General features: G+C 39.5%; 1 protein-coding gene across 1 annotated transcript in view; it reads left to right on the top strand.

Annotated features, from left to right (window-relative positions):
- ZMPSTE24 (zinc metallopeptidase STE24) overlaps window positions 1-18,708 on the top strand; it is a 41,028-nt gene extending 22,320 nt beyond the window's left edge. The window contains exons 7-10 of the mRNA XM_063444554.1: window positions 5,444-5,607; window positions 13,217-13,327; window positions 17,588-17,731; window positions 18,067-18,708. Of these exons, the coding sequence (XP_063300624.1) occupies window positions 5,444-5,607; window positions 13,217-13,327; window positions 17,588-17,731; window positions 18,067-18,291 (644 nt within the window). The 3' untranslated portion in view covers window positions 18,292-18,708. The remainder of the gene's footprint in view (window positions 1-5,443; window positions 5,608-13,216; window positions 13,328-17,587; window positions 17,732-18,066) is intronic.
- Window positions 18,709-24,559: the final 5,851 nt, after the last annotated feature.

Here is a 24,559-nt window from a genome sequence, read left to right as displayed (position 1 = left end):
TCCCCCTCCCCTTGTCCCATAATTACTTACCTGTCTTGCAGCGTTGGCCGGCAGCACAGGGCGCACCGCGGTAGTGGAACTTTAATTTCATGTTCCGGTTTCCGGCGGGACTGAAAGGAAGTGCGCACTCAGCTTGTGCACACTTCCTTTCAGTCCCGCCGGAAACCGGAACATGAAATTCAAGTTCCACTACCGCGGTGCGCCCTGTGCTGCCGGCCAACGCTGCAAGACAGGTAAGTAAAGCTTCATATTCGCTCCATAAGACGCACAGACATTTCCCCTCACTTTTGAGGGGAAAAAAAGTGCGTCTTATGGAGCGAAAAATACGGTAGATTACAAACTGTCATGTATTGACCCTTGTGATCCCTTTTGTTGTGCCAGTGTAGTAATAGCTTGGCATGTGTAAGTTCTAGATAATATAAAAAGATATTAAAAGTATCCATGTGTTTGTAGCAGCATTGGTGCATTTACCTCAATTGGAACTGACATTTTGTTGGCTTGGGAAATGTACAGAGCTATTTTACATGTACATACATTTTATATCAACACACACATATGCAATGGTTTCATTAATCATGCTTCCCTCCCCCTTACTGCACACCATATCCAACTATGAAGATGGAGAGGACAAGGGCAGTCAGTACTGCCTCTGGTGTCTACAGGGCTAGTAGCAGTCTCCATGTGATGGCCAAAGCTACATTTCACCTTATTGTTCACTTTTTTTTAAAATCTGTGTGTCTATGTATTAAAGTACTGTAGTTGACTTTTTTTTCTGTCATATGGTGGCAGTACCAGTGGGTTTTGCTCCTTCCTGTGGACAAGCATCTAACAAGCTTAATTAAATCAACAAAACCCCTCCCCCTTGCCCTATAAGAAGGGCTATCCGGCAAAACCAACCTCAGTTTCCTTTCTTGTCCCGAGAGGGAAGGACACAGCATCTGGAGGGTGAGACACACAGGCTGCTGGTCTGGGGGATTCCGGTCCGAGAGCTGCCCGGGCGGTTAGCTGAGAGACCATGCTACCTCCGTTATGGTTACGGAGCAAATGGATACATGGCCTCTTATGCCGAGAAGGTTCCGGCGAATACTTTCTGGAGGCGGTCTTGATGACCTGCGCACAGCGGTGGAACGCACGCCCGGGAGGTGATGCGTTCCACCAAAAGTTTCCGGTGGTGCGCATGCGCATGCCGAAACTTTATTTAAAAAAAAAAAAAAAAAAAAAAGCGTGAAGTTTGATGCTCGGCATAGATGAAGCTGTGCAGTACCCACTGACAGCATGGATGCTTGCCAGAAGTGGTACGCCGTGTCACCAACCCCCCACACGGTTCAGAGGCATTTTGAGGTGAGGTGAATTAATCTTTCCTTCAAAATGATCTCTGTAAAAGTTTAGACACTTCATTTGCAAAGTGTGAAGCCACGTGGTAAGAAGAGGACGAAGATGACGGTATATGTACCCACTTTATGCACTATGATGAATTGCTGTGAGCAGTATAGGTACTCTCTATATGCTCTATGACGAATTGCTGTGAGCAGTATATGTACTCGCTATATGCACTATGACGAATTGCTGTGAGCAGTATATGTACTCACTATATGCACTATGACGAAGTGCTGTGTGCAGAAGATGTATGCAATATATACACTACGATGTGTTGCTGTGAACAGTATATGTAATCACTATTTGTTCTATGACTAGTTACTATGAGCAGTATATAAACTCACTATATGCACTATGATGAATTGCTGTGAGCAGTATATGTACTCGCTATATGCACTATGACGAATTGCTCTGAGTAGTATATGTACTCACTATATGCACCATGACGACTTGCTGTGTGCAGAAGATGTATGCAATATATGCACTACGACGTGTTGCTGTGAACAGTATATGTAATCACTATATGTTCTATGACGAGTTACTATGAGCAGTATATATATACTCACTATATACACTACGATGTGTTGCTGTGAACAGTATATGTAATCACTATATGTTCTTTGACGAGTTACTATGAGCAGTATATATTCTCACTATATGCACTATGACGTGTTACTATGTGCAGTATATATTCTCGCTATATGCACTATGACGTGTTGCTGTGAACAGTATATGTAATCACTATATGTTCTATGACGAGTTACTATGAGCAGTATATATTCTCTCTATATGCACTGTTGTGTTGCTGTGAACAGTATAGGTTACCACTATATGTTCTATGACAAGTTCTGTGAGCAGTGTATGCACTCACTATGGGCACTATGACGAGTTGCTGTTGCACAGTATATGTACCCACTATATGCTCTGTGTGTGTGTCTAAGATGACTCGGCCTCAGTAGGGTACACACTATAAAGTCCTTGTATAAGGACAAGAACCTCTTTAGATGTATCCACTATATGCTCTGTCGCATTGTTTTGTTATCCACTCGACCTTAGTAGATGCACCCACTATATGCTCTATGCCGAGTTTGAAGTGTGGCCTCCGCTTCATTAGTGGTATGCACTGTATTCGTTAAGAATGAGAACTCAACCTTTGTGCATGCTCTGTTAGGAGTTACTTGAGGACTCAGCCTTAGTATATGCATCTACTATATACTCTGTCGAGTTGATGGGTGGTCTCAACTTCAGTAACCACTATAGGCTATTTTAGGGGGGTTCTTTTCCTTTTATATACTCTATTAAAAAAAAAAAAAGCCTCACTAGTTTATGGGATATAGGTATACTCTATATGCCTTATGTATGAGGTACTGGGAAGACAGGGCCTCAGTATATGTCTTCACTAGTTTCTCTATGGATGAGTTGCCAGGAGATGTATGCTCATTAGCCGGTATAGAGATGGCATCTTCACAGTAGCTCATATATCTATATCTATAACTGTATCTATATCATCTCCTCAGGAGTTGCGTAACCCTGGTATATGGCATAGGTTGTGTAGGTATGCTTTCTGTTCATACAAGATTCAGTATAGGTTACTGATATCTCTGGCAATTTGGACGGTTAACGAACACACACAATGTAGGTGTTTTTTCATCAACACACTGCAGAACAGGATTAACCTCTGCCCCAGTCGTTTCAGAAATTGCAGTGGTCTAATAAATTCCGTTACTTGTAGCAGGTGATTAGCGTGTAACCTCGGTACTGTCTAAAGAAGTACTGTTGTGTATATTAAGGCGATTATTTTAATTTTTGGAGATCAGACTGAGATCAGATCAGACTGAGCGTACAGAGGGAGACCGACGTTTCCCCAGCAATCCATATATTCTATTGCCTATTCATAAGAGTCCCTAGATCTCGTAACATGTTAAAAAAGAAATCCCACTGTTTTCTCTCCCCGATCATAGAAGAAGGGGTGTTGGTAGTAGCGGATCCAATTTTCAAATTAGATAGAGTTCATTTCAGGAAGTCTGTCTTCCGTCTAATGTTTTCTGGTTGGGGATCGCTACAGATGCTCTTTTTTAATCCCCTTCATGTTTCGTGGTAATGATTAAGGGAAAATCCGCAGATTCCAGGGGTTTTAAGGTGTATTGCCACCCTTCATCTCTTCATTCCGTAGATATGGCAGAAGGCTGTAAATTTTCATGCGCACTCTTCTACAGGGTTGGTACATCAACCGGCAGGGAGGTACCGGTGTAGGCGCGCTCTCTCTCTCTCTCCTGCATGCGGTTATCTTGCTGAGGTGCAAATTCATCTAGTAGATATTTCGGTAGTTCCTTTCAGAGGGATTGACATAGCCGTCTAGCTCAGAGAGGGTATTTGGAATTAGGAAGTTTGGTCCTTATGTCCGTGTAATTTGATTCTCTGGAGTGGAAAATTGTTGTTCCAGCCAGGGCTCTGTTGACAAACTTTTCAACGACCAAGTCACTTCCTGTTTCAGTACAGGTCCCTCGGTGATGGATTACTCTCTTTGTAATGTGTCTTACTTCCGCTTACGTTTTTTTCTAGTTGTCTTAGAAAATTAGGTCTATCGGAGCCTTATCCTGGTTCTTATTCCATGCTGAGCATGAAGATTCTGATTCCCAAACGTTCGAAGCTCTATCGGTCTCATGATGTATAGGGATCTACCCTAGTGGTTCTGTAGAGTTTCAGGTTGATAGCCTGACTACGGCTAGGGTTCTTCTTCATCATCTAGGTCTGCGGGAAGATTTGTTTGGCTATGTTGCTTGGCAACTATATATCCTGTTTAAAGGTCTACTTTCTGATAAGGGTTAGAAATTTTTTGGGGGGATTTTGGGAACACCCCTGCTGGTGTGTTTCATTCGTCTAAAAACCCTTGCTTTAATGTCTTCTGGTTTTTTGTTCGGCAGGCTTCGGCGTTTTCTGCTTTGAGGTCCAGGCCTTCAAGCCTGAGAATCCTGCTGTTCTTAGAGTTTACATCCAGATTTTAAGCTTGAGGTTTTTTGTAATCTGCCAGGTCCAGACATCCTCCTAGAGTTCTGTTTTCCCTTCCTGGTATTTTTGTCCTTGAATTTTGATATATTTTGTTAAATTTTTTTTAGGTAACACCCGTTCGATCCTGTTAAAGGGTTTCCCTTACAAGTTTTGTTTCTCCAGGACACCTTCTTGGGGGCCATCTTATCGGCTAATATGTTCAGAGAGCTTCAGTCATTTTTCATCCCCAGATGATTTTTCAGAATTGCTCATGGACACGGTGGTTCTTCACGCTAAACATTTTTTTCCCTACGGGTTGGTACTAAGTGTAGCTTGAAGGAGCTTTGTAATGTCTCTTTTCCTAGGACTGAAGAGCTCAGTTATTCTGGTCCTCTGTTTGTTAGCCTCCCATAAAAGGTGTAAGGATACAGTGATTCCTGCAACTCTTTTTTCATTTGACTCAGGCGAGTATGTTGGTTGGCCATTTTCTCCCGGTGGTCTTCAAGTTCCGGCTTCTCTCAGGACGCTTGGAGTATTGGCTGCCTCTGGGCCAGTAAGAACACTTGTTTTTTCTAGTGGCCTTCTGTTAGGCACCATCTTGGGCTTCCATTCCACATTTTCATAAAGCTCTACAGGTTAGAGATGTTCTCATCCTCTGAAACTGCTTTTTAGGCGTATAAGTTGCGACCTACGGTGACATTGAACCCGCCCTAGTTAAGGATCTTGCTATATCCCACTGGTACTGCCACCATATGACAGAAAAAACAGAAATTTTTACTTACCGTAAATTCTTTTTTTCTTAATATGGTGGCAGTACAGCTTCCCTCCCTCTATTTTACATTTTCTTGATTCGTATGAGTTCTATTTGGGATTTTTCTTGCTACTTACTGAGGTTGGTTTTGCCGGATAGCCCTTCTTATAGGGCAAGGGGGAGGGGTTTTGTTGATTTAATTAAGCTTGTTAGATGCTTGTCCACAGGAAGGAGCAAAACCCACTGGTACTGCCACCATATTAAGAAAAAAAGAATTTACGGTAAGTAAAAATTTCTGTTTTTTTTTTTCTTCCTCTTCATCCTAAGGCTCAAAGCGTTCCTCTCACAGCAATGCTTATTTTTATGGATTTTTCAAAAATAAACGGATTGTTTTGTTTGATACGCTTCTTGAGGATTACTCACCACTAAACAAAGAATCGGCTGAAGACGCAGGAGAGAATGATAACACTGATGTGAAATTCAAACCCAAGGTGAGCTTTGAAAATATCATCCTGAAATATGTTAAAAGTTTGTCTGCAGGGTCTCCTTAATGTCACACACTACTTGGTAAAATTCAGAATATACTCAGAGTTGTTAACTAAATGGGAGGAATTAACAAAGTAACATTCTCCAACTCTGCTGTGTTTTTTATTTTATTTTTTAAGCATGGCTTAAATGTGCACTTCCCAGTTTAGTGATTAACCTAGGCAGATGGACTTAGGACCTAACTGTTTGCAGCAAATTCCTAACTACTTAAACAGGTGAAAAAAAATTGCACTCTAAAAATATTTTAAAAGGATATATACATAAAAGTCAATAGCAGCACCTTAAGTGTCATGCACAATAATATCAAACTTGTAACCTTAAACAACACAAACAAGAAAAAAGTGCGCTGTGTCTTTAACCCCTTAAGGACAGAGCTTCAGAAGCTTGTCTTTCACTTAATGACAACGGCATTTTTTACATTTTTTGCTAATTTATTGCACCGACACATATTATATACCGTTTTTTAAAGGACAGAAAGGGCTTTAATTTGATGTAACACATATATATATATATATATATATATATATATATAAATGCTTATTTATTATAAAAAAAAATACAGAAATATGCAAAAAAATGAATTTTTGTGTGTTTTTTTACAGTTTTTGCAATAATAATGTGTACATAATTAGTGCAGGTTAAGGAAAGTAATTAAAAATAAATTCATTTAGTTGTTCTGAATTACAGAATATATAATGTGTCTGGGATTTTAAGGTTTTTTTGGTAGTTACAGGTCACAAAGCACAAGGAGTAAAATAAACTGTTTATGTGGAGCGATTTTAGAATTTGGTATGTTTGTCTTGTAAGCCTAATAGCCATAAAAGAAAACAAAATTGCCACACAAAAGTATATATTTATATAAAGTAGACACCACAGGCTATTTACCTAAGGTTGTTTTGACACTTTCTACGTAGCCATTTTACCGCCAACCTCTGCTAAATATTGGAGTAAAATTGTGTTTTTTGGGGGTTTTTGCACACAAACTTATAACAAAGAACTTCTCATGTGTATTTTGTAAAGTTGATGTGTGCTATTCCTGTACAAAGTTTTATTATGTGTTCAGTTACTTCTGCTGAGTACAACGGTACCCCCATTGTATGTCTTTGGCACTATTTCGTGAAGCTACAGTGCCATATAGGAGACCTGTCCTTTTCTGTATTCACAGTAGAATTTTGAGAGACGGATTTAATGAGCCTATGCTTCCATTTGGGGTATTATAGTAGTTTGACTGTTCAAAAAAACCCCACAAAGGCCTACCATTTGTAAAAGTAGACACTCCAGGGTATCTCATAAGGTGCATATTGTGCCTTAACATGCCCCCATTTTTTACTATTGCATGCCAAAGTATGTGGTAAAAAATAATTTTGTGCATTTTTTACATACGGATTGCATTTTTGCTGGGCATTTTGTATATTTTATGTGTGCCACTAAGTTCAAACCCCCCAAATTATGCTCAGCTAAGTCTTCTGAGTAAAAGGACACCCCCATTGTATGTCTATGGCACTATTTTGTGAAGCTACAGTGCCATATAGGAGACCAAGCCATATCAGTTTTGACCGAACTTTGAATTTTGACGCCGGGCCTATGTGCAATTTCCAAGCATCTTTGCAGGTTTTAAATTCAAACTACCCCACAAAGGCCTACCATGTCTTAAAGTAGACACCCCAGGGTATTTCAAAAGGCATATTTTGAACCCTAGCATGGGATCATTTTTCTGCTAGCGTGTACCAGGTGTAGTGGTTATAAGCGTTTTTTTCTGCCTTTTTGACACACAAAGTGAGTTTGCACAGTATATTTTGCAAACCATATGTGTACTACCACTGTATAATACTTCATATTTTGCTCAGCTATGTCTGCTGAGTACAAAAATACCCCCGTATGTACCTTTGCCAGGTATATGTGGACATCGGAGGGGCACATTTGGGACACAGCCATTCAATTTTTTTTCAAATTTTGAATTTTTACGCTGTGCCCATGTCCCATTTTAGAGTATTTTACCAGGCTATATAATCCAAATACCCCATAAAGCCATACCATTTCTTAAAGAAGACATCCCAGGGTATTTCAAAAGGCATATTTTGAACCTTAGCGTGGGATCATTTTTCCGCTAGCTTGTACCAGGTGTAGTGGTAATGAGCGTTATTAAATGTATTTTTTTACTTTTTAAAACTTTTTTTTAAACTTTTGTTTTGCTTATTAATTTTTTTAAAGTTTCCTAAACTTTCGTAAAACTTTTTTTTACAGATTTAACATTTTTCTAAGCTTTTTTTTACGTTAACCCCTAACTAGCAGTAAGCAGCACTAACAGTAAATTCCCCATTTTCCCATAACTCCCACCCACCCCAGCTAGCAAAATATTTAATTATACAATATTTAAATTAGTTAATTAAATAAATTTAACCCCTGAGGGTTAAAAAATAAATAAAAGTTAATCGTCAGGGGTTAAAAAAAAAAATTAGATCACAGTATAATACAGTGATCTGTATTTTGATCACTGTAGGCAGTGATCGACTGGCAGGGAAGGGGTTAATTTTTATTTGGACTGGGTAAAGGGTTTATTTTTTTTATTTTTTACTTAAACGTTATTAAAACTTTTTTTTTAACTTAATTTTTTAACTTTTTAAAGCTTATTTTTAAACTTTTTTTAACGTTAACCCCTAGTTAGCGTAATACTAAATCCCCCAATTCCCCACTAACTTCCACCCTCCCCAGCTAGCTAAATTTATAATTTTAAAATATTGAAATTAATTAATAAAATAAATTGAACCCCTGAGGGTTAAAAAAAAAAAAAGAATTAACCCTCAGGGGTTAAAAAAAAATCAGATCTTAGTAAAATGTAATCCCTGCCAATTGATCACTGTAGTCAGTGATCAATTGGCAGGGAAGGGGTTAATTTTTTATTAAAATGGGTAAAGGGGTGTGGGATTTTAATTTTACTATTTATTTTTTCCACCAGGGGGCAGGATCACTGAAGATCCGTCTCCCTGCACTTCACACAGAACCAGGAAGTGCAGGGAGGCGGAGGTGAGTATAGAGAGCACATGTGCCCGCTCAGACATGCTGTCAGAGCGGGCACATGTACTGGGGCAGCCCGATCCGGTGCTCCTGGTCTGCCTCTAATGCAGAGGCAGACCGGAGCACCATTAACCCCACGATCGCCGCGATCTGGGGTTAATTTTAACGGGTGATGGACGAGGTCCGTCACTCGTCATTAACGCATTCCCCTGAGTGACGGACCTCGTCCGTCACTCGTCGTTAAGGGGTTAAGATCACAATATTTAGTGCAAATTCAAACACTTATCTTGTGCAAAAAAATTTATATACATAAAGTGCACAAAATGCCCTTTATGGCACTATCTTAGTGCTTGTGCTACATTAATAAAGTGTAAAGTGCAGTGGGAAAGATGTGCAAAAATAATTGTAAACCCACTTAAAATCTTACAAATAATAACTTTCCTCAAACCCACGCAGAGGGATTCAACATAATGTAGGTTGGATATCCATACATTAACCTAAAATAGAGAGGGAGAGAGAATATATAGAGTATAATATTGTTATAGAAAAAATTAATATATATTTCGAGGAGTATCCACTCACAAATATAGAGCAGATGAGTCTGCTTTAACTGTGCTGGCTCCAATATGTTCCCAAAGGAATGCAGGCAAACATCAGGCTGTAGTAGATATATAAAACATGGAATTTTGAAATTTGGAATAAAAATTATTTCTATATCTAGAGTCACTACAACTCCATAAAATGTGTTTAACCCCTTAAGGACACATGACATGTGTGACATGTCATGATTCCCTTTTATTCCAGAAGTTTGGTCCTGAAGGGGTTAAAGCTGATCTCACACCTTCTGGACCTCTGCATATTTAGCATAACCCCTGATGGTGACATCGCCACTTGCTGTGTATTGCCTCAGGAGTGCTGTGAAAAGTATGTTTTGCGTAACTGAGGATCCTTCTTCATTGGATCATCTGAAGCTCCTGTAGCTTAATCTGTTAGGAGTCCACATTATTATTCACACTTGTATAGCGCCAACAGACTCCGCAATATTATATGGGGGGATTTAACTATAAATAGGACAATTACAAGAAAACTTACAGAAAACGATAGGTTGAAGAGGACCCTGTTCAAACGAGCTTAGTCTATAGGAGGTGGGGTATAAAACACAATAGGACAGGAAATGGCAATCAAATAAGGTGGGAGTGAAGCAGAGCTGGAGGAGAGAGTAGAGTGCTTCCTTTTAGGAGAGAAGAAAGACACAGGTAGAGGTTACTCTGGGAGGTCATAAGCTTTCCTAAAGAGTTGGGTTTTAAGGCACTTTTTAAACGATTGAAGACTAGGGGACAGTCTGATGGAGGTAGGCAGGCTATTCCATAGGAAGGGAGCCACCTGCGAGAAGTCCTGCAAGCGTGAGTTGGCTGTACAGGTGCGAGCAGCGGCCAGGAGATGGTCACGGGCAGAGGAGAGGGAACGAGGAGGGGCATACCTATGGATCAGTGATATAAGAGGGGCTAGAATGGTTAAGTGCTTTATAAGTACGGGTAAGCACTTTGAATTGACTTCTATAGGATACAGGAAGCCAATGTAAGGACTGACAGAGGGGTGAGGTGTGAGAGGAGAGCGGAAAATCAGTCTGGCGGCGGCATTTATTACAGACTGTAGCGGGGCAATATGGATTTTGAGAAGACAAAATAGGAGAGGGTTACAATAATCCATGCAGGAAATTACTAGATATTTACCAAAGAAAGCGCGCTAAACTGATCTGTAGATAGAGAATAACAACATATAGTGCAGACTATCTGGACAAAGTCCAAAATATGTACAAATGGGGGATGTGGGGAAAAAACTCACATTTACCAGAGCCCTATCACCCCAGGCTCTGGGTTTGCAATGCTCCACTTAAGAGGGAAGATTCCCACACTGGTTAGGCTCCAAGCTCACTGGAAACCGATAAAGCTGTGCAATATAGGACAGAGAGAGGCAGGACCTCCAATTGAATAGTATCAAAGACAATTTATTAAAAGTAAATGGTTAAAAACTCTTACTTTGCGAGTGGTGGGTTATGCTAACATAGCTACCCACATAAAAGCATGTAAACAGCAAGTATAAAATCACTTCCTGGTTTCGTCCGTCCCGATCACGTGATCACTTCCGGGTCCGCCTCTCTCGTGACGTGTGTGTGACGCGTTTCGCCCGCCTCCACAGGCTTCCTCTAGAGCATGGACAAGCTCCTTTGTAGCATCTTGTGTAAGAAATGGGCGGATGCGCGTTTTGTTTTTAAGATGGAATCTGCAGGATTTGGCAACACACATAATCAAGTATGACACCAAGACAGCGCGCTCGCAAGGATAGAATTATGTGGATACCACTGACTTGAAGGGAGAGTGAAAGAGGAGGATCAGTATTAGGAGGGGGAAAGACCAGGAGCTCAGTTTTAGAGAGATTGGGTTTCAGAAAGTGGGAGGACATTAGTCAGAGATGGATGAAATGCAAGTAGTGACACGTTGCAGGACAGCAGGGTAGAGGTCTGGAGAGGAGAGAGAGATATATATCTATATCTCTGGGTGTCATCAGCATACAGGTGGTAGTGGAATCCAAAAGAGGCAATAAGTTTGCCAAGAGAGGCAGTATAAAGAGAAAATAGAAGGGGACTAAGAACAGAGCCTTGGGGGACTCCAACCGAGACAGGAGGAGGGATCATTAGAAAAGGAGACACTGAGCGTTGGGAGAGATAATAGGAAAGCCATGAGAGGACAGTCAGATACCTAGTATGACTGTTTGACGAGTGCAAGGGCTGCCTTGTATAAATCTATAATGGAGAAAGTCTGAGTGGGTGCAAGACTTCCTCCAGGAGTGTTCAGCACAACGGGAACATCTTTGCAGATAGCATGTTGATTTAGTATGCCACAGTTGGGGACGTGTCCTCCTCGAGGTGCATGTTTGGAGCTGGGCTGCAGCGTTCAAGGCAGAGGTGAGGGTAGTGTTATATGTGGACATGGCCAGTGAGGGACAGGAGAGGGAAGTGATGGATAGCAGTTGTGAATCGATGTCAACTGACCGCTGCTGGAAGTCAATAAAATTAGGTTTCCTCCTGAGTTGAGGGGGGTTAGGTTGAGGTTGTTGGGTGAGTGGGTACTCAAAAACAAACGATTAGAACATCTATTTTGTAGTCTGGTGAAATGTCTCAGGAACCTCTATAGACAATGCCTTTTTCTCCACAGCTTTCACAAAAAAAAGCTTGACCGCAGTTTTTGTACTGCTGTTTTGTCAATAGTAGGAAAAAGAAATGTAGTCTATACTTTTATCGTATATCTTTTGACTCCATTGGCATTTCAGTGAAACTGCAACACAGTCAATGTGAGTATTTCATAAATATTTTATTTTTATGAAATAGTCCGTGGAGGTGAAAGAGCTGATTTAAGTAATTGCTGCTCCAAAAAACTGTGACATTTTAAAATGCATTGAGCTGTCTGAAAGCATGAAAGCAGCTGCTATTTCCTTACATAGAAGTCTATGTGTGTGATAGATATATATAGTTCACCACTTAAAAGGTAAGAAGTTTAATTCATGAATTACACAATTCTGCAAGTTGGCAGCACAGTGTGACAGCTTTAAAGAAATGAAAGTGCTGCACAGGCTTTTTTATAATTTGAGACTTAATGAGGTCTCTTTGTAAAAGCTAGTTAGTAAGTCTCTTAGAGAAAGGTAGGTGCCACCTGTACACATGCCACTCAAGAACAGCCACTGAAAATTATATCTAGTGTGATGTTAAAGGGACACTCCAGGCACCCAGACCACTTCTGCCCATTGGAGTGGTCTGGGTGCCAACTGCCACTACTCTTAACCCTGCAAGTGTAATTATTGCAGTTTTTTATAAACTGCAATAATTACCTTGCAGGGTTAACTCCACCTCTAGTGGCTGTCTACTAGACAGCCGCTAGAGGGCACTTCCGGGTTTCTAGCACAGGACACCTGTGCTAGAGCGTCGCTGGATGTCCTCACGCTATGTGAGGACCTCCAGCGTCTCTCATTTCCCCATAGGAAAGCATTGAAGTGCATTTTAAATGCTTTTCCTATGCGGAGCGCTAAAGCGCATCCCCGGCACGGATTGTTTTCCTGGCACTGGAGTTTCCGTTTAACAAGAGGCTGAATGGCAAATAACGGAAGTATGCAGTTAGATAAAACCAATGACGTGATGCAGAGACGCGATCACCATAACTTATTCATTTATTCTTATAAGGCATGTAGTAATCTTTTAATTAGGCATACATTAAGCTCTCACATACCCAATACAGAAAGTACAATAAATAATACAAATGTTTTACTTGAGTACAGCAACCAAAATAGTTTGTGAAAGTGTTAATAGAAAATAATTTCCTTTTTTGTTATTTAAGTAGTAAAAAACCGCATAGTGTTATTTTTAAAGATGGGAGAACCTTAGGTTTGCTAAATATACATACAGATATGTAAATGTGTAATCATAACATATTTGCTTGTGTCCCTTCAAACATCATAAATATTCCTTAACAATGTGTGTCTCCTTAGAATGTGAACAAGAAGCAAGGATGTAATAACCAGGAAGTTCTTGCTGTTCTGGGCCATGAGCTGGGCCACTGGAAGCTGGGACACACTGTAAAGAATATAGTGATCAGCCAGGTGAGGCGTGCTTTCTCTCATCACATTTATTTACAGCATTGTGCTCCTGTTGATTCAACCCATAAAAATTACACTTTTTGAAACACTGTGCAGGTTTTCAGATTGCACATTCCAAATGACATATTGGGTATGTTGTGACTTGGTAATTTATGCATGAATGTATGTATTTATTTAGTTTTGTGTGTGTGTGTGTATATGTCCAACTTGATATGTAGGTGATGCACAGCAGTCATTTTCTATTTGCACTGTGGGGTATTTGATCTCTAGCTATTGACTAGATGGGTCAATTTTAACTGGCACACACACAAGGGCACTTCACTGCACTGTGTGATACACGTTGTGTTATGATTTAAGTTTTTCATTTCATTTTGTTCCTCTATGCATATTTGGTAAGTTTAACAGGGAAAGAGGCTTTCGCTACTTTATTTGATTATTGGCACTGCTGATCCTCTAGACCAGGCTTCCCCAAACTCCGGCCCTCCAGATGTTGCTGAACTACAACTCCCATGATTCTATGTCTGAAATAGGCTGAGAATCATTGAAGTTGTAGTTCAGCAACATCTGGAGGGCCGGAGTTTGGGGAAGCCTGCTCTAGACAGTAACCTTTCTGCTTTTAGCATTTTTACCGGTGCTCTGGAATTAAGGGGAGATCTACTAACACCCTATGCATTATAAGGCCAGGACTCTATGTATATTGCAGATTTAGGTGTTTAGCAACTTCATCTCCTCACTTACTTAGGCATGGGAGTTTCTGATTTTCTGATTTACATTTTTTTTTTTTTCTTCTATGCCTATCTAGTAAGTCTCACAAGGAGAGAGGCTTTCTTTATTTTACTTTTCTTTATCAGTCTGTCTACTTTTGATTATTAGGGCTGCCAATCTTTTGGACAGTGACCTTTCTCCTTTAGAACTTTTTCTGGTGCTTAGGTACTAAGGGGAGATTTGCTAACACCCTATGTTTTAAAGGGTCAGGACTAATAAAGCCTATATGAATATTGCAGACTTGGGTGTTTAGTAACCTTATCTCCTCACTTACTTGGGCATGGGAGTAGCCTTATAAGGCTAGTTCGGTATTTATTATTATTATTTGGAGTCACAATCTCAATTTCTGTGTGACACTTTGCTACTTTAGATATTTAGTGGTCTCCTTCTGGTTACATTGTTCCATATCACTGAATGCTTTGGAACCTAAGTCTTTATCTCCAGTCAGCATTATATTCATAGTTTGTGAACTTTTGCTTTTTTTTTTTTTTTTTTTATATCTTAAAAGATCTTGCAAAATATATCGTTCTTTTGACAAGTGGGGACTAGTAATGCTTTCAAATTCCACATCCTTTTTAGCTGTTCTTTTAGTCCTTGGTATATATCCAAATATATATGTTCTGGTCATCCTTCACCGCTGCAGTCTTCTGTTCCTTGTCTACTACCACGTAAGGTTGGTTGGCAAGTACTTGTTTGTCTGACTAGATCTTAGTCTCATATGATCTCAGCCCTGTCATTCTCCACTACCTTTTGTGACACCTCCTGTCTTGACTTAAGCAGGTCCAGCCCATATTCTATTCAGATGTTTCAATACACAATCCCAGCAATTTGGTTGTGCCTCTCAGTGCATGCTGTCCCTGCGAGCAACTTGCACCCGGCTACTATGTGCTCGATTGTCTCAGAGGCATTGTTGCACAGTATGCACTTTAGGTCTTGACTGGTGTGGGAGACTGCCTCTTCTGGTGTTGCCAGGATTAGTGCCTCAGTGCTATCTTTAATATTCTTGCTTTTTCTAAACACTGCCAGCGGTAGATCCATGGAGAGGTTTGTCTTGCCATTGTACCTCCTCCTTTTCTGCATCCTTTATCTCAGGTATTCTCTTAGCATTATTTCTTTTGGAAGTCATCTTCGTATACTTGTGGATGCTCTGTTTCATCCGGGACTGTGGTCTGGCACTCATCAGATCCTGCCTTTATTTCTGAAATCTTCCATTCATCATGAGTAGTTTCTGGGTTGTGATATCCCTGGTGTTCAGCTCTTCTCTTGGCCATGTTATTAATCCTGCTGGCTACCTGATGACTGGTACAGTGTATGTGTTAATGGTGTGGACATTGAGACTTCATGACCTGTCTGATTCTGAGGGTACTTGGATGCTGCTGTCTTCCTAACCACAAACCCTTGGCAACCATGAGAAAGAGGCATCTCCAGGTACTTGTAGTTGTTCTGCGTCACCTATTTGGTCCTCTGGCACTTCAACTCATTCAGTCCTGATCAGCTCTCTTCATTTTGCTATCATCCGTACACACTTATCTAGTCCGAATGACATTCAGATGTCCCGGCTGTATATCCTAGTAAGATGGATCAGTGATTTAATGTCCCACTCACTCTTGGAATACAGCTTGATATCTGCTTTTTATTTGGAAAATTTTACTTTTTTTTTTTTTTTTTTGAGCAGCCCTATTGGGATTTTTTTTTATGTGACCTACTGCTACTCTTACAGCTTGCCTGTTGCTACAGTTTCACATAGAATAATCAGAGCTGCAGGCAAGTCAGGTTGAGCAACAGTTTGGAAGATCACAGTAGTCTGACCCAACATAAGTGACCATTTCACAAATTTTATATTTTTACAAAAATGATTAGTGAAAATTTGTCTTTCAATCTATTTGTCATCTGTGGTGCTATAACAATTGTATTCACTTATTAAGCATAATCTAATCCAATTTGTACACATCTTTTTGTTTTATATCTAACTTGTTCTGCAACAAATGTGTCACAATTAACTTTATTTTGCACCTGCAAAGTCACTTAAATAGTGAATGAAATATGCACAGTTTCAACAAATTATACAAAAATAAATATTAAAGGACCACTCCACACCCATGAAGCACTTCAGCTTGCTGAAGTCTTTTTTTTTTTTTTTTTTTTTTATAGGTGAGGAGTGTCCTATTTACCAAATTCAAATTCATACCAAAGTCTATGCATCACCCAGGGAGGCTTGCTCTATTTGCGGACACAAGGTGGCGCTCAAGTACCCGTGCTCACAGATTCAGAAGCCTCTAAATGTCTCTTTCCTCTAGAAGAGGCTATTGATGTCTTCCATTGGGAAAAAAACGATTGCAGAGTCTCCTGTTCATAAATAGAGCTTGCAAAAGATGCAGTTCTTAAGAATACATTCACATCTAACTTACCTCCACAGTACCTTCATGTTGCAGCAACTTTGTTTTGCATTTAGACACGTAATGGAGAAATGAGGAATGTGTGCCTGAGAGCTTGGTGTATTCTCCAACAGTGTTGCATATGCTGTGCATACGTCACTGCAAGTATTAACAAATGTTAGCAGAAATGGAATTATAATTAAAAATAATAATAATAAGCTATAGCCAACTCCTAGCAACTATTAGTTTGTACTTAAAGGGACATTTCCTCTTTAAAGGGACACTATAGTCACCAGAACAACTACAGCTTATTGTATTTGTTCTGGTGAGCAGAATCATTACCTTCAGGCTTTTTGCTGTAAACATGGTCTTTTCAGAGAAAATGCAGTGTTTACATTACAGCCTAGGGATAACTTCACTGGCCACTCCTCAGATAGCTGTTAGAGATCTTTCCTGGGTCATGGCTGCCTAAAATGCATCCAAACATTCAGTGTCTCCTCCCTCTGAATGCAGACACTGAACTTTCCTCATAGAGATTAATTGATTCAATGTATCTATGAGGAGATGCTGATTGGCCAGGGCTGTGTTTGAATTGTGCTGGCTCTGCCCCTGATCTGTCTTTGTCAGCCTCAGCCAATTCTATGGGGAAGCATTGTGATTAGATCAGGCTACCACTTCTGCTGATGTCAGCAGGCAGTGGGCAGGTCTAAATGAAATGGGGACAAAATATGCAGCTGCAGACTTGAATACAAAGTAAGTTTTTTACTATTTTTAGGGAGGTATGAGGGGACCAGGGTGGCCAGATGGTGGTTTTAACCGTATAGGGTCAGGAATACATGTTTGTGTTCCTGAACCTATAGTGCTCCATTAAGAATTTTATATATAAAAAAAATAAAAATTGTGATCCTACTGCAAAATGTCCTACTTATCATATTATGGCAGGGCTGTATAGAACCGTAGTTTTAAATATGAATGACAACCCATGCTGGAGTAGTATTGTAAGGAGGACAAGATTGTGATGAAGGCAAACAAAAAATGAGTAATAGAAGCTGTGTTTTTGCTATACTTGTACCTAATATGCGATGCTTTGACACTCCGCAATAAACGTATTTTGCTCCTCCAGGTGAATTCATTCCTGTGTTTTTTCCTATTTGCCATACTGATTGGCCGTAAGGAACTTTTTGCTGCTTTTGGATTTTACAATTCACAACCCATCCTGATTGGTCTGATGATTATTTTCCAGTTTATTTTCTCTCCTTATAATGAGGTATTTATCATGTCTGCATGTCTTAAATTGGAAGTATTTGTGTTCAGTTTCATGTTTTAAATTCATGCACAGAAATTAGAACTATCTTTAACCCAGGGGAAGTATGGGCAGGTTCTGTCACTGCTTATGTGTTCAAGATGCTAGCCAGGTCTCTTCTCGAAAAAAAGGAAAATGCCTTAAACCACATAGATAAAGGGAGGAGGGGTGGGGGTGGATGCCGCAAGCAGAGATCAGAGATCTATAGTTTCATTCTATGCAATAATCCTAAACACAAGCAACCTGTAAATATAATGGAAGTAATTTCTTTTTAATCATGTATGGTTATTTTCTTGCAGGTGCTCTCATTTTGTCTCACAGTATTAAGCCGAAGATTTGAATTCCAAGCTGATGCGTTTGCCAAGAATCTTGGCAAGGCAAAAGACTTGTATGCTGCACTAATTAAGCTAAATAAAGATAATTTAGGATTTCCAGTGTCTGACTGGATATTTTCAATGTGGCATTATTCCCACCCTCCTTTATTGGAAAGATTGCAAGCTTTAAAAAGTGAGAAGAAAGACTGACAGTGAATTGTCATGGAAAAGCTTTAATATTAAAATACATTGTGGGAGTTTTTCTTTCGATTGATTCATTATGTTCTTGTTTAAAATCTAAATTTGCATCTGCCTGAGTGACATACTATGGAAACATTTTAATAACCTGCAAGGCAATGTATAAAATAATTGTACATTACATTTTTGTAAAAAAAAAAAAAAAATGAAAAAAGTTTGGATTTTAATTGAATGTTTACTTTGTTCTACAAAACTATACTTTACTTTGCGTTTAAATTGAATTCTAGTAATACACTTTAACATTTTGCAAATAGTTGAGCAGTGGTTATTCTTGTGCCAATAAACAAGAATAATTTAATTGTAATATGAAGCAAATGCCTTTTTCTTTTATTTTTTTTTCTTTTTTTTTCTTTTTGTGATTTAGATTTCAAACCAGTGTACACACATTTAAATGAAAAATGTACAAGTAAAAAAGGTTTTGGTATTTTTCTTTAAAAAAAATGTTTTTCTTTTTTCAAATTTGTATTTCACTTTTTTTGTGTGTACATAATTTTCTCTGTGAATAAACTGATTTGAGTTTCTTAAAATTTAAGTTGTTTATTTTTCTTCAAAGCTTGTGCTATATACTTCCAGGTTATTTAAATATATAATGCTGACCCTAAAATTGTGGTGGTGTCCTGTGATCATATAATCTATTTAACCAGATTGCATAGTGGAAATGCAAAGGACATTGCCTTCTGGCCTAGAGAATTAATGATAAACTGTCATCCAGCTCCCCCTCCATTCTACAAATAGTTCAGATGTCAGACAACCAGTCCCGTTACTTTCAAGTAGATTAATTCAGTGGAGCTAAACTCCAAAGGCTGCCATTGCTCAAAGCACCTGGTTCGCAATAACGTCTCACTGAGCTGCATTGGGAAGTTGGTGATTGGATAGCCACTGAAAGTCTGGGTTGGGTTAGAATAGGAGGGCTTGTAAAAGTTTCAGACAACATCTGCTTTTGTAAGCTATTTCCATACACCATCAATGGAAAAATGAATAATGAATAATGTATGCATGTTTTTTATGGGATGGGGTGGTGCATACTAAGGTCATCATTCCCAATTTTAGCATAACACAAATGGGTAACACCCAAATAATCAGAGACTTGAGAACAGTAAAGTGAAATTGTAAATATTCATATAGAGGCAGTACAATATAACATTTACATTAAATTAAACAAGATTTTCTTTTATTTACAACAAATATAGTATACCAAAAACCTTTTTTGCTGATTGAACAACCACACTTCTCACTGCTGGATTTCCACGACCCTCCTTTTACAATACAATGTTCATACTACAAACTCAAAAATCAAGAAAACAAAGGTTATGGGCAACATACCACACTGTGACCTTTTCACCTATGTCTAGGAATATATTTTACCCAGTCTACAAACAATACCTACACGGCAAATTACCTTAAACCTTAAGCTCCTTAAAAATGTTAAATGCCAACTCCAGCAATGGAAAGGTATATTTATTTCCTAGAAATTACGATTCTCCCAAAATGTCAGTATCTATTTAGAACCTTACCAATAGATGCTACTTCCACTTACCTGAAAGACACATACAATGTACTTAAATCGTTTATAACGGCAAACTCATGACCCAGAGTTGTATTATCTACACGTTACTAACCCTTTTCCTCAGGAGGCATGGGTGTCCCAAATTTCTGACCAGGCAATGTTATTTGGCTCTCTCCTTTCAATACAACACAAACCACCACTTTGGGCTTAATTAGAGACCGCTTACACAGATGGTCTGATTATCACCTCACTTGGATGGTCACTCAAGACCATGAGAAATACGTATACACACATGCTACCCACAATAAACCTCACACTTAAAGGCTGGGATGCACACCAGACCAAATACAAGAACACAGAACAAATATCACATGCATTGTCCATAGAACCGTTGTTCGCTCAAAACCCACATTTTAATTACCTACTGTGGCACAGAGCGGGCATTACATCTATATACAAAATCACTACAGGACCCGAAATTTTAGTTTGTTACCTTACAAAGGAATTCTAACATTACCAACACAGGTAATTTTTCATAATTGCAAGTCAAGTCATATCTTGGTTACAAAAGTATTATGTAAAAATCCTTCAATTGCTAGTGGGCAACAACTGATTGACAAATATGCCTAAAACTCAAGCCTCCGAATAAACTCCCATCTATGTAAGATAGGTATAAGGGTGCCGCTTCCAATAAAATAAAGTGTCAGAAGGGTGTAAATGGGTGTATCCCCAACACCTTATTAATTAGATTAAATACAAAATAATAATAAAAAAAAACAATGTGCTTAAACACAGAGTAGGAGTGCACCCCTCAAAAGAAATACAGGTAAATGGTCAAATAGTTTATACTTCTATGTATACACAACACAGATGGCAAGCGGACCTCAGCAGTGCCTAAAAAACAGTAATATATACAGTAATATAATACCTAGTGTGTACTGTAAAGTAAAAGTGAGTAATATATGATAAATGGTTATCATCTGGTTACATGCGATGTCTCAAGCCTCTACACAATTATGTCACACAGTTTAGGATGCCAGGCAGTTTCACACTTTTTAGAAAGCAGTAGAAGTTATTGTGACGAACAGATGGAATTTATTTTAGACGGTATACGTCTTATACTTAATCACAATATTTTTTTGGTTCGATGGAGCTTTCTTTTTACAGTTAGTCGGTGGGGACCAAGTTCGCAACAATCTATGCCCTAAATCTATGAACTTGGTCCTCTATCGCAGGTATATTGACGATATTTTATTCATCTGGAAGGGCGACCTCTTTTTTTCTCAATTTATTCTTTTTTGAATTTTTGAGTTTTTGAATAATAAGAGGTGTTTTTTTGACGAGTCATATTAGTCAAACTAATGTACAATTTTTGGATCTTGACATCTATATAGAACATCACACAATACAAACTAGGGTTCACTTCAAGCCAGTGGATGTCAACAGTTATATTGACACCACAAGCTGCCATTATGATCCCTGGCTTTGTAACGTACCTAAGGGACAATTCCTTTGAATTTTTAAATATTGTAGCAATTTAGAGCAATATGATATTCAAACCAAAAAATCTAAAACATTTTTTATTAGAAAAACTATAACGCCTCTTTTTTTGGATCAACAGATCAAAGAAGTTAGACAGATTCCTAGACATACAGTTCTGGAATATAAAAAGAATTCCATAGAAAGTAGAGGGGAAGAGGAACCCCTATTCATTTTAAACTTTAATTGTGAAGTCAATAAAATTAAATCTATCAACAAATATTGGCATATACTATCTACTGATAATGATCTTATAGATATATTTAAAGATAACCCTAACATTGTATATCGAGGTACCAAAAATTACATAGTATTTTAGTTAAGAATCATATTAAATCTTCATCTACTGTTAATCATTTTGCACAACAGCCAGGATTTTATCCTTGCAAAATGTGTGGAGTTTGTAAGAAAACTAAATTTTATATCCAAAACCACAAACAAACAATATAAATCTGTATTGACTTGCTATTCCTCTAATGTGGTGTATCTCCTCTGGTGCCCATGTGGTCTACAATAAGTAGGCATGACCACAAGACCTTTTAAAATACGTATACGAGAGCACATGGGCAATATACAGAGGAGATACGCCAATCACAGTGTTTCCTCACACATTGCTGAACATCATGGTGGTGACCCCTCTTTGATAAGTTATATGGTTATATGACAAAAGAAAAAATATTGGAAAGGAGAAAACAATTTTAAGGAGCTAAGTAAGATCGAGGGTAAATAGATATTTGAACTGGAGACCTTAGCACCTTTGGGTTTAAATTTAGATTTTGAACTTATCCATTTTTTTAATAAAATATTCAAATTTGTAATTGTTAGTTTGTTATTTATTGTAATTTGATGATCCTTTTAGTTTTATTTTGGGAAACCCTATTTTATCTTACTTTAGGCTCCTTATTCTCTCTCTCCTTGTATGAAAGCACTTTTTTGGGCTTTTCACCATGCATTTAGTACTGGCTAAACTGTCATCTGTTAAGTGAGGTCTATGTACCTTTAGATTGCAACAGTATGTATTTGCTAATTTTTTTTAAATTTTGGGCACCTGTTCTAAAGAAGGATATCATGGCACTAGAAAAAGTGCAGAGACGAGCTACAAAATTGATAAAAGGAATGGAGCATTTTAGTTATGAAGAAAGGTTAAAACATTTAAATCTCTTCAGTTTGGAAAAACGGCGCCTTAGAGGGGATATGATAACATTAAACAAATATATTCGGGGCCAGTACAAACCATTATCTGGAAATCTATTCATAAACAGGGCTATACATAGGACACGAGGTCACACATTTAGGCTTGAAGAAAGGAGATTTCATCTAAGGCAAAGAAAAGTTTTTTTTTACAGTAAGAGCAATAAGGATATGGAATTCATTGCCGGAAGAGGTGGTTTTGTCAGAGTCTATACAGATGTTTAAATTGCAATTGGATAAATACTTGCAAAAACATAACATACAGGGATACAATTTCTGGGGGGCGGAGCCTGACCTTCAAGCTGGCAAGACGTGCAGAGCCTGAGCTCCTCCGACATCGGCAGATTTTGGGGCATAACTCCCAGCTGTTGTACTCCAACACTACCCAACAAGCTCTATCTGGGTCAGGGTCCTCCGGGCGAACAGACTGATACCTCACTCGACGATTTTTGTAGCAGAATGCCCGGTCGGACTTACTGCGGCCTACTGGGAGTGGAGCTGGGGAGAGGCGGCCGATCTCCTCGCTCTGCAACTCACAGAGAGGCCCCGCAGTACTCTCCCCCCCCCCTTTGGACCGGCGGGGGTCATCCCGGTCCCCACTGGGTAAGCCTGTCTCCACAACACATACCTTCAGCGGCAAGCATGAAACTCAGCGACGTACCCAAAATGGCCGCCGCAGCGGTGCCCCCACATTCACAAGCAGAGCTGGAGAGCCAGGAATGGAGCACACTCTTCAGGGCCAGATTTGATGCGATCTGCGACCAATTCTGGAACAAAATAGCTAGCCGACCTGCACGGCCTCCGACACCAGCGGCCCCCACACCAACAGTGTCAAGAGCCCGTCTGCCCGTTAAGACGACTGTTAGGGGCCCAGCTCCTAAGCATTGCCTGCGCAGATGGAGACCACGCTGCCTCCTACAACGGCAGTCAGGCAAGACACCCCATTACCCCCCAAAGGGGAAAACCCAAAGCCCTATGGCTAATAGCACCCAGGAGCAGCCCATAGTATACACTAGGAGCCGGAGGGCTGCCTTACCTCGCTCTGCCCACAGCACAAACACTATAAATGCCCGCTGCGCAGTGATCCGACGGCAGAAACGAGTGAAGCGCCCGAGCGGAGCGAAGCACTGGAGCCATCTCTCACCCCGCTCAGCCTCCCCAACCATGAAAGGACCTGTCCAGGGGCCAGTTCATCCCCACAAGCTGCCACCCATACGGAGCACTGACTTGCTGAAACTCCAGGACAAGCTATGGCAATCCCCAACAGCACCTTCTACAACATGGAAGGAATGGGCCTTGAGAGAGGGCATTGGCTGAGTGACTTGCCTTTTTTCCATACCTCACTCGGACAGCATTTTTTTCTGGGACTACCACCCCTAGTATCCCCGACCAACAACCTACCGATGGACTCCCCTACCCTGTGAAGAGGTTTTATAACTAGCGCACAGCTCCAGATTGAATGCCTTCTTAGCATTTGTTTCATTATGGCTTGTGTTTTTTCATGTCTTTTCTTTTACCTTGTAAACATCTGATATGCGCCGCGCAGTCCCAGTCCTCAAACATGAAATCCCCATGCACAATAACGATGCTCATATTGCCTCAGCCTCCCACCCCCAGACATTGCCTAGGCAATCCTGGGAATAACCCACGGTTCTCTTGAAACAAGGTGGGCTGTATTTACCATATAGCTTAGCAATAATTTTTAGGGAAGTACTGCGCAGTGGAGACTATCTCCTTATCTCTGCTTGTGAGATTTGAGGTTCCCAGTGGTTACTGTTTTTTTTTTTTTTGTTTGTGAATCTTGTTTAATCATCTTGATTTCTAACTAAAAGAAGAATCTGCATAGTTGTAGACATGTCAAAATTGTTAACGTTTGCCATCCTCAGACCTGCAATGCCATAGACATAACTTAACAATTAATATAAACTTAACCGTCACTAACTAGACAATTCATAGGCTTGTATAGCATAGTGTGTCTACATC

Source organism: Pelobates fuscus, chromosome 1, assembly GCF_036172605.1.
Source record: "Pelobates fuscus isolate aPelFus1 chromosome 1, aPelFus1.pri, whole genome shotgun sequence".
Lineage (NCBI taxonomy): Eukaryota > Metazoa > Chordata > Amphibia > Anura > Pelobatidae > Pelobates > Pelobates fuscus.
The sequence above is the reverse complement of the archived record's forward strand: the minus strand, read 5'-3'. Positions and strand labels throughout refer to the sequence as shown.